At 49.8% G+C, this 11,011-nt stretch overlaps 2 protein-coding genes across 7 annotated transcripts in view; both read left to right on the top strand.

The window, feature by feature from the left end:
* LOC115083627 (zinc finger protein 585A-like) overlaps nucleotides 1-11,011 on the top strand; it is a 738,796-nt gene that overhangs the window by 296,535 nt on the left and 431,250 nt on the right. The window lies entirely within an intron of this gene.
* Nucleotides 1-11,011, top strand: part of LOC115083634 (zinc finger protein 585A-like) — a 121,754-nt gene that overhangs the window by 18,231 nt on the left and 92,512 nt on the right. Inside the window, 1 exon segment of the mRNA XM_029587570.1 lies at nucleotides 1-79. Coding sequence (XP_029443430.1) covers nucleotides 1-79 — 79 coding nt within the window.

Genomic DNA, 11,011 nt, shown 5'->3' with positions numbered 1-11,011 from the left:
AAACCATTTAAATGTCCTGAATGTGGTAAAAGCTTTAGTCAGACGTCATCTCTCATTCAGCATCTGAAAATCCATACTGGCTTGCAGGTAATGTTTGACCACTGCACTGTAGTTCAAGCAGAGGCTTTGGATGCTTCCCTGACTGAAGGTGGCTTGATCAGCAATCACATCCCCTGATGCATAGAGAGAGGAATATCGAGTAAGAAAAGGGAAGTGATAATCCTCTTATACAGGTCCTTGGTGAGGCCTCACCTGGAGTACTGTGTTCAGTTCTGGAGATCGTATCTCCGAAGGGACAAAGACAAGATGGAGGCGGTCCAGAGACCAAAAAGGTGGAGGGTCTTCATCGAATGACTTATGAGGAGAGATGAAGAATCTAAATATGTACACCCTGGAAGAAAAGAGGAGCAGGGGTGATATGATTCAAAGTTTCAGATACTTGAAAGGTTTTAATGATCCAAAGACAACGACAAACTTCCGTTGCAAAAAAATCAGCAGAACCAGGGGTCACGACTTAAAACTCCAGGGAGGAAGACTCAGAACCAATGTCAGGAAGTATTTCTTTACGGAGAGGGTGGTGGATGCCTGGAACACCCTTCCGGAGGAAGTGGTGAAGACCAAAACTGTGAAGGATTTCAAAGGGGTGTGGGATAAACACTGTGGATCCATAAAGTCTAGAGGATGTGAATGAAGAGAAGAGGCTCGGGGGTGGCTTGCTTGTGGGAATGACAGCTACTGGAGATTAATATCCTTATTCAATAAACATACACACAGTTAATGCGACTCCAACATTGTTCTATGCTTCAACGGCAAGAGGAAATGTGGAAAAAAGGATTTGCATCCTCAAAAAAGCAGGGGAGTAGCTTGCTTGTTACGGTGGTTACTACCCCAAACCAAATAAGCCTGATACTTCACTTTCAATGCATATCCAGCATAGCTCTCTGCTTCACCGGCAGGGAGAATGGAGAATGAAGAAAAGACAATTTATATTCAGACAACAACCAACAAGGAATGAAATACATAGTCTGGGTAAACAAATAAGCAGGGGTGTAGCTTGCTTATTAAGGCGGTTACTACCCTGAATCAATTAAGCCTGATACTTCACTTGGAATACATATCCAGCGCAGTTCACTGCGTCAACGGCAGGGGGGAATGAAGAAAAGAGGATTTATATTCGGACAACCAACAAGGACTGAATTGCACAGTTAGGGTGAGCGAGCGTGGGAGTAGCTTGCTTATTACGGCGGTTACTACCCCAAACCAATTAGCTAGATACTTCACTTAGATGCAGCTCCAGCACTGCTCTCTACATCAATGGTGGGGGTGGAAGGGAATTGGAACCAAAAAGTTACCAATAAGGGCCATGACTTCAGCGGTCAGAGTAACAGATAAGTATGGAAACAATTAGGTCTGAAAGCTTGCTGGGCAGACTGGATGGGCCGTTTGGTTTTCTTCTGCCGTCACTTCTATGTTTCTATATGTTTCAGCCCTGGGTACATGTAACACTGGAACACCCTGCCGTGCCATTGGCCAGAAAGCCCACTGTTAATACTCGGGCGGATTTTAAAAGCCCTGCTCGCGTAAATCCACCCGGATTTACGCGTGCAAGGCCCTCGCGCGCCGGCGCGCGCAAGTCCCGGGGTTTTTTCAAAGGGGGTGTGTCGGGGCATGTTGGGGGCGTGGCGCCGGCCCGGGGGCGTGGTCCAGGCCTGCGGACCAGCCCCCAGGTCGGAGAACGACACGCCAGCAGTCCGCTGGCGCACGTAGATTTACGTCTGCTTCTTGCAGGCGTAAATCTAGGGAGAAAGGTAAGGGGCGGTTTAGATAGGGCAGGGGGGGTGGGTTAGGTAGGGGAAGGGAGGGGAAGGTGAGGGGAGGGCGAAAGGAAGTTCCCTCCGAGGCACGCACGCAGGCTGCCCAAAATCGGCAGCCTTGCGCGCGCGCCGATCCAGGATTTTAGAGGATACGCGCGGCTATGCGCGTATCTTATAAAATCCAGCGTACTTTTGTTTGCGCCTGCTGCGCAAACAAAAGTACGCGATCGCGCTTTTTAAAAAAATCTACCCCACTGTGTTTCCTGATTGGCTCTGGAGACAGAGAACTTGCTCTGAGGGTTCTGGACAGGGATGCCAACCTGCCTTATTTTTTTTTTCAATTTGCGGCTTGCTTATTATTGGGCATTTTTTCTGTCAATTGTTGATTTTTTGGACTTGGTGGGTGGGACTTGAGCCCAGCTGTTCCTGAGATTGGCTGCTGCTGCCAATGAGGCCTGGTCATGTCAGAGGAGCACATGGGCAGGCACTGATGGCAAGCAACAGTGTTGAGGAAGATTTTATGCAGCAGGGCAGTTTTGAAGGCTGAAGGGAGTGAAGCTCTCAACTGGTAACAACACAAAGAAGAGGGACCTGGAGGGGGAGGAAGGAGAGAATAAGGGTGTGGGAGCCAGACATGTGCTGGGGGGGAGGAGAATGAGTGGTGGGGATCAGTGGGAGGGGCTGTTTTTATTTTCCCCTTTGAAGGACCTGCAGAGCTCAGTGGCTGAGACAGGAGTGGGGGGTGCACCCCTCAGCCATACAACTGGCCTGCATGGGAGGGTGGCGGGATAGAAGCCATTACAGAAAAGTGAAGTGTGAGTTTGAAGATTTTACTTCTAGCACATTCTGGGGCCGAGCGCACTGAATAACCCGCAGTCGGACGCGAGTTAAATAGGCACCAATCCATGCAAATGCAATTATCGCCATCGGTATTCATAACTGGCAGAACGCCGGTGACCCTAGCGCCTCCTTGCTAACGCAACCCCCTAATTACAATATAGCAGGGCCCCTCCCTTGCAGGCGCAATGCTATATTGTAATTTTTTTTTAATTGTGCTTTTTTTTTTTTTTTTTTTGCATCAGCCCCTCTGTCTGGGACAATCTGTGTAATGTCAGGTAATCCACAACAATTTGATGGACATTTTAGGGGGTTAAATATTATTGCAAGCCACTGTGATTCCTCCATTACAATCACAAAATTATTTTAAAGTGTTGTCTGTGTATAAATACCTTCTAATAAAAGCAGTTTTAATCTCAGGTGTTTTGGGCTTGTTCCTTCATGAAAACCTGGCTCCCCTGGTTCTGGAGCTCGCCGGTCTGGGCAGGGAGTGCAGAGGAGCAGACCTCTGCGTTGAGGCCTTGTTCAGCTCCTGTGCTCAGCCTTTTTCCTGTCAATAGCAGGGCTGAATTAGCCATGCTGTCATGGGATCTTGTCAATCAGGTCCGGGAGGCGAAGCTTGTCAAAGCAGAGATCAGAGCTTTGTTCTCTGCGGCTGCGCGTGTGTTCCCACGCAGGAAAGTAACGGAATCTCCTCAGTCTGTTCTTTCCGCACGCGGGATCGCACATGGAGCTGTTCTTCTCCTCAGTAAAAAAAAAAAAAAAATAATAGAAAAATGTCAAAATCGGGGTTTAAACCTTGCGAATGCGGCAAAGTAATGTCGGTCACTGATGGCCATGACCGATGTTACCGATGCCTAGGAACCGATCACAATCGGGAAGATTGTGAGTTTTGTTCACGGATGTCGCCCAGGGTGTTGAAACAGTGGGCCTACCGGCTTCAAGAACTTTTTGCCTCACCGGAGCCATTGGAGGCTCATTTGTCGCCTGGCCCGGCGAATCTACCGGCTCCCTCGAAAAGAGGGCATCCTCGTGTGATCCTAAACCCTCCAATCTTGGAGGTAAGGACATAGATAGTCGACAAAGGCCATCGGGTCTGCCAAAACCCATAGGGGTAGATTTTTAAAAATGGCGCGTTGGCGTACTTTTGTTCGCGCTCCAGGCGCAAACAAAAGTACGCTGGATTTTAGTAAATACGCTCGTATCTTCTAAAATCCAGGATCGGCGCGCGCAAGGCTGCCGATTTTGGGCAGCCGGCGTGCGCCAAGCCGCGCAGCCTGCCTCCGTTCCCTCCGAGGCCGCTCCGAAATTGGAGCAGCCTCGGAGGGAACTCTCTTTCGCCCTCCCCTCACCTTCCCCTCCCTTCCTCTACCTAACCCACCACCCCGGCCCTATCTAACCCCCCCCCCCCCACCTTTGTCCACGGATTTACACCTCCCGGAGGGAGACGTAAATCCACGTGTGCCAGCTTCGTCGGCGCCGTGCACACAGATGTCGTTGCCGGGCGCATAATTGTCTTCGGCGCCATGCGCACAAGAGACTTCGGCGCTGTGCGCGCACATTTCCGTGTGCGCTGGTGCGCCGAGACGCAACCCGGGGGTGGTTCCGGAGGGCGCGGCCACGCCCCCGGACCACCCCGGGCCGAAACCATGCCCCCGGGCCCGCCCCCGAAACGCCGTATCCCGCCCCCAAAACGCTGCGTCGATCGGCGCCCCCCCCCCCGACACGCCGGCGCACAAGGCCCTGCTCGCGTAAATCCGAGCGGATTTACGCGAGCAGGGCTTTTAAAATCCGCCCCATAGAGCCTGGATCGCCAGCGCCTGTCACGATGGCGCCAGAGACATCAACTCCTACAACCTCTGCGCCTATCCTGCCCTATGCGCACACCACACTTGGCGCATAGCATTTCTGCGCCGGATGAAAGATCTGCGCACACAAGTTCTGTGCACATGGCGCCGAAGAACCCTGCGCGCACGGCACCGAAGACGGCTGTGCGCGCACTGAAAGGGAAATGTGCGCGCACAGCGCCGAAGTCTCTTGTGCGCATGGCGCCGAAGACAATTATGCGCCCGGCAACGACATCTGTGTGCACGGCGCCGACGAAACTTGTGAGCCCGGCGCCGGAGATCTCTAGGCGCACAGCGTGGGTGACATCAGCGCCGATGGAATTTGCGAGCACAGAAACAGAAAGATCCGCACATAACTCTAAATCAGCGCACAAGTCACCAGAATACCCATTTCCTGGGATATATAAGCTGAAACAAAGACATAGAACCTCACAAAGGTCTTCTTCTACCTCTCCATCGATAACCCCACCTCATTCGGGTACTTCCCTCTCTTCGAGAGCTGTTTCGACGGAATTTCAAATAAAACGTAGGAAACTATCACCGTCTCCACTTAGGAGTCATATAGACTCATCGTCACACTATTATCATAAGCACTTTCAGCAGTCCCACCACAAAAAGTCAGCAAAGAGGACTGCAACATGGGAAGTAAGCCCTTCAACTTCGAAATCGTCTTATATACCATTTTCACACACCTTCTCCAATAGAGAGGTAATTCAAGTTCCATCCTCTGATGCTTCTACAGCTTCAGATGATTCGATGGACATACTATGTGTCAGGAACCAGAAAGACCATAAAATATCACATAGTCTACCTCAAAATGCTCCAATACAACCTACTGCATATGAGTCACAAGAACCAGATGAGCGTGCAATAATGCCCCCTCATACAAAAAAGGCTTTTTATCACTTGTCCCAGTCCTTAGCAGGATTTTATGAAACTCTTCAGTCGTCATTCAAAATTACTAATATTGCCTCTGTCAATACTTCCAATCGTAAGACACAGGCTAATAGAGAATCGTTGGTGGAACCTCCCATATCTCCCATAATAAACCGACCCACTTCACCAAATTATAAACGGGATTCATCATTGGATTCTCCTTCACTGCAAACATCCCCCTCATCATCTACGGGATTTCCATCGGATCTGCAGGAGCAACTGCAGGAGCCATACTCTCCTCCAGAAGACCTCACATACCCAAAATTTCTAGAAAAATTGGGTACAATATTACATCTAGAGGTCCAAAAAGAAACAGACCCTAGATCAGAAACCTTTGGCCTTCTCAAGATTTTCGACATTCCAGGAGAACCAACGTCTCTTCCACCACAAGAAATATTGCATTCACTCTTATAGAAATCCTGGGAAACACCTTACGCAATCTCAGCGGTTTCCAGAAAGACTGACCTAAAATTCCGTATGAGGAAAACATCACCGTACTCTATACCACAATTACCTCATACTTCAATTGTAGTAGAGTCGGCGATGCAAAGATTTAAGAAAACGAAGTCGCATTCCTCATACCCACCAGTCAAAGACAACAAATATTTAGATGAGTTTGGTAGGAAAATATACCATAACTCAATGTTGAATGCCCGGATTATGCACCATCAATTCTACATGGTCCAATTCCTATATGAGTGCATACAAGCTACTAAAGGAATGCTTTGCTCAACTGCGGATCAACTACCTCCACCTCTTCATGATATGGAAGAGTGTTCCAGACACCTTTTGAGGTCCATCTATGAGGCATATGAAACATCTTCCAGGGCATCTGCAACAGCCATTGCAGCCCGCAGACTAGCATGGTTACGCACAAGTTCGATACGTGCACGAGAAACTAACAAGCCTCCCATGTCGCAAACAACAAGCGATTCACCAAATTTCCCCGGGGACCCAATCAAAAGGATTTTATTCCCCATACTTCCTCCTACCCAAGCAATCGGGTGGACTTCATCCTATTCTAGACCTAAGGGAGTTGAACAAATTTCTCACCAAAGAGAAATTCAAAATGGTATCGTTGAAATCAATACTTCCTCTGATTCAAACCAACGATTGGATGTGTTCCATCGACTTGAAGGATGTGTACACACACATTCCAATCCATCCATCCTTGTGGCGTTACCTATGCTTTCACTACAGACATCAACATTACCAGTACAAAGTTCTCCCCTTTGGACTTTCGGCAGCACCCAAGGTTTTCACCAAATGCAACTCCGAATATCTTACTCGATCACCTCCATCGAGTGATACAATGCTTACAGGAGTTAGGATTAGTGATCAATTTTCAAAAATCACACCTACAATCAACACAACAGTTACAATTCATAGGAGCATGCCTGGACACTACTTGCAACAGGGCATACCTTCCAACAGACAGAATATCACAATTCCGTCACCTTCTACATACCTTGAACCATACTCGCAGACCTTCAGCGAGACAGGTTTTAGTAGTCCTTGGCCACATGGCGGCTTGACCGCCCAGCTTGGCTTCCACTCCTGCCCCCCCCCCCCCCCCCACCCGGGGAGGCCAACCTTCTGCCACCTGGCAGCTGACTTGGATCTGGTTAGGGTGCCAGGTACTTCTGAGCTTGGCTGAAGCCTCAGGTCGGTCGCTCTCACCCACAGACAGCAGGGCTGCATTGTCTTGTCTCTTCTCCAGTTACTGAGAGAAGATTTCAGTTTTTAACAGAGGCTTAGACAAACAGTGTGCTTGGCACAGGAGATGAGAAAGGCAAGTATTGCAGCTTTGTCAGACATTCAGCATCTCTGTATTTCTCAAAAAACAGGCCAGGATCCAATGTGAAGTAAAAGATCATTTTATTGTCCAGAGACTGTTCAAAGGCAATAGCAGACAGAAAGTCTAGGGAGTTGCAGGGTCAGTTGCCAGTCTGCTTCCTGGCTCGTTTCTGTCCACAAGAGCTCCAAGCTTCAAAAGCTAAGTAGAGGATATTATTCCTGCCTGAAACCTGGATGTTTGCTCAGCTGCTGCACTGAAGGGCAGGGAGTGTGGACCTGCGGTTCTCAACCTTTAGTCTATCAGGACCCAGCTGAGAGATGAGGCTCACATGCGTGACACACAGAGCACATGACCATCATGGGACTAAATACAGGCACATGCTCTGCATCCACAGGAGTCCCCCGCGTCCTAACAATGAGTGCAGAGCAGAACTGACATTTCCCTGTACAACTCCCCATACAAAAAGATCTTCTGATTCTGGGGCCATCTTAACAGCATCACAAACTCCCTCTACTACCAGGAGCATTGTAAAATAATACAAACACCCCCCTCGCTGTGCACATCTATCAAACCTCAGCAGCACTAACTCCAAGAAATGAAACAGCACTAGCCCTACCCATGAAAAGGCAGCAGCTCACCCCCAGTGCAATATCCTATTGAGGAAAAAATACACTACATAAGGCTGATACAAACCTCATCTCAGTCACAGACAGAGCTGCCTTCACCTAATACAGAATAAAAGAGCCCAAATTACAAATGCAGAAACTAAAACTGGAATGGAAACCCCAAGCCCACCTTCTGCATGCAGTGCAAACCTGGAGCCTAGAAACAGAAATATATTTCCTCCTCCACTGAGCAAAGTTCAAAGAGAGAAGAAATGCATATTCTCAAACCTGCCATAGTACGGCCCTTGTACCCCGTCACTCCCCTCCATGCCCCCATCACCCCTCACTTCTCCCAGCTACTCAATCATCACTTCACCTGCTCCTATCCCTGTCCTACAGTCCCAACACCCCCACCCCACATCCTCTTCCCCGTGCTCCCTCTCCCCTAATCAGCTTTCTGCCCTTCCCTACCCAGAATCCCTCTGACCACCGCTTTCCTATCCCTTCCTGCTCAGCATCCCCCACACCTCCACCTCTCTCTCCACTTCCATCTCTCTTCCCTGCCCAGCAGCCCCCAATCCTTCCCTCCTCCATCTCTCCATACCCAGAAAGCCCAACCTCCTTTCCCCCACCCCTGACTCCCTATCTCCCAAGGCCTTCCTGCGCAGTACAATTCCCCCTCCTCCTGGCTCCCAGCCAGCAGAAAAGCCTTCAGTCCAATCCAGAGTCTCCCTCCCTCGTTATCAGCAGCAGATGAGGGCAAGAAGCACTTAGGAGAGGAAGATGAGGAGGCAGCAGCAGCAGATCTACAGAGCACGCACTTTTCTCCCTTATGCTACTTCTTTCATATCCAGACCCTATGGGATGAAGAGAGCATCAGCAGCCTCACTGCCAGGCCAGGCCGAGGAAGATAAAGTTGGTGTCCTGTCGGGCCCATATGAACAGGAGGTGGTGATATCGTGCTCTGATCTGGGTGCAGGCGGAGGGACCAACTTCCCACTGGCCAGGAAGAGGAGAAGGAAGCAAGAGCAGCTTCCTGTCATAGTCAATAAAAGAGAAGTCAGCCAACTCCTGCCCAGACTGATGAGGAAAGATCAGTCCTCTGCTGGCTCTGCGGCTCACCTCCCGGGACTTCGGGACTCAGTAGTGTCGCTAAAGCCAGAAGAATGCCAGGCTGCATAGAGAGAGGAATAACCAGGAAGAAAATGGAGGTGGAGATGCCCTTGTACAGGGCCTTGGTGAGGCCTCACCTGGAGAACTGGGTTCAGTTCTGGAGCCCAAATCTCAAGAGGGACAGAGACAGGATGGAGGCGGTCCAGAGAAGGATGTGGGGGTCTCCATCAAATGACTTATGAGGAGAGGTTGAAGGAGCTAAATCTGTATCCCCTGGAGGAGAGGAAGTGCAGGGGAGATAGGATAACGACTTTCACATACCTGAAAGGTTTTAATGATGCACATTCAACAAACCTTCTCCGTTGGAAAGAAAATCAGTAGAACTAGGGGTCATGAAATGAAACTCCAGGGATGACGACTCAGAACCAATGTCAGGAAATATTTCTTCACGGAGAGGGTGGGGGATGCCTGGAAAGCCCTCCCGGAGGAGGAGGTGAAGACAAAAAATGGTGAAAGATTGCAAAGGGGCCTGGGATAAACACTGTGGCTCCCTAAAGGCTGAGGATGGAAATGAGAAAAGAGTGCATGGGGGTAACTTGCTGGTGCGGCGGTTACTCCCCTAAACCAATAAGCCTGATACTTGTAATGTAATCCAACATTGCTCTCTGCTTCAACGGAAAGAGATAACGGGGAATTGGACTCAGACAGAACCCAGCAAGGGCCCTGACTAACGGTTTGGGAAACTAAGTATGGGAGTAATTTGTACGGCACAGCAATTGCCACCCCCTGCTGATACCTTTATGGGGAGACCTGTAGGGTGGGGCTGGTGCTATAATGGGCTTGCTGGGCAGACTGGATGGACCATTTGGTTCTTTTCTGCCGTCATTTCTATGTAATTTGATTTACACTTATTTTTCCAGAGCCTTGGAATATAGGCTTGGGAACAGAAGATAATTAAACTGATAAAATTAGCATTTGCTGTTCTCTGCTTCTTGTTAAGCTGCTGGATTTGCTGTTCTATGTTAGTTCCTTAAACTTTTTGGAAAAATAAATTGCTAATTACCCAGATAAGTCTTATTTGTCTAAGGTTAGAGCTGTTTTTGAGCAGGTCTAACTAACTCGGAGAAGTTATCCGTCGAAGGCTGAATATCGCCCTCATGTAATGCTGCAGAGCCACCCCTAACACCCCCTCAGGGTAACCCTGTGGCCTCTTGGAGGGCCCCACCAAGCACTGCCCGGCCCCCCTGCACCTGCGCACGCGTTTCTACACTGGCAACCTCTCACCCACCACCCGGGCTCCTGCTTGCATCTGAGCAAGGTCTCCCGCCCGCAAGCTATCCCCTGGTGCTATCTAGGGACACAAGGGACACACAGTTCCTAAAAATACAATTTCAGTTTGCATTTGAACAAAGGCGTGAATCCCTTTGAAGAACTCCACCCATGAGATAGATGCTGGGTGGATGTTCCCTGGGGGTCCCCGTCTGTGGAGGTGTCCCACTGTGATTTGCTAGGTCCAGGGTACCCCCTGAGGAGCTATTACTCGGCCCTGGGTGGGACTGACCCTGACCTGGATCTCCCAGGGCCTCCTCGCACTGAGTGCACAGGGCGTTGGCTTCCTCGCTTTGTGCGGCTCTGATGTGGCATGCTGGGCAGAGGCCTTGAGCCTTTATCCCTGTTTCTGGTGGAGCCATGGCTGTCGGCGCGTAAACTCTTATGCGCTCCGGTGCGCCTAAGACTTGCGTGTGGGTTGTGCGCACAGTTGTGCGCCCAAGTCGTAGTTATGCGCACAGTTCGGGAGACGTGCAGGGCGCGCGTATTCTTGTGCGCCCGGCCCTTGTGCGTGCAACTTATGCGCACAAGCATTATGTGCGTATAAGTCTACGCACACATGTGCTTTGTGCGCCTAGCTCGGTTTGTACGCCCGGGACAAATGGTCAAGAAAGAAGAACCAATCAGAATGTGACACCTGTCCCTGTGTTCGTATGCATGAAACTACTGATTTCCTTGCATGTAGCAGATGGACTCAGGACCAATGGGTATAGTGTACTCCTGTTAGCAGTT

This window comes from Rhinatrema bivittatum, chromosome 2 (genome assembly GCF_901001135.1).
Source record: "Rhinatrema bivittatum chromosome 2, aRhiBiv1.1, whole genome shotgun sequence".
Classification (NCBI taxonomy): domain Eukaryota; kingdom Metazoa; phylum Chordata; class Amphibia; order Gymnophiona; family Rhinatrematidae; genus Rhinatrema; species Rhinatrema bivittatum.
The sequence above is the reverse complement of the archived record's forward strand: the minus strand, read 5'-3'. Positions and strand labels throughout refer to the sequence as shown.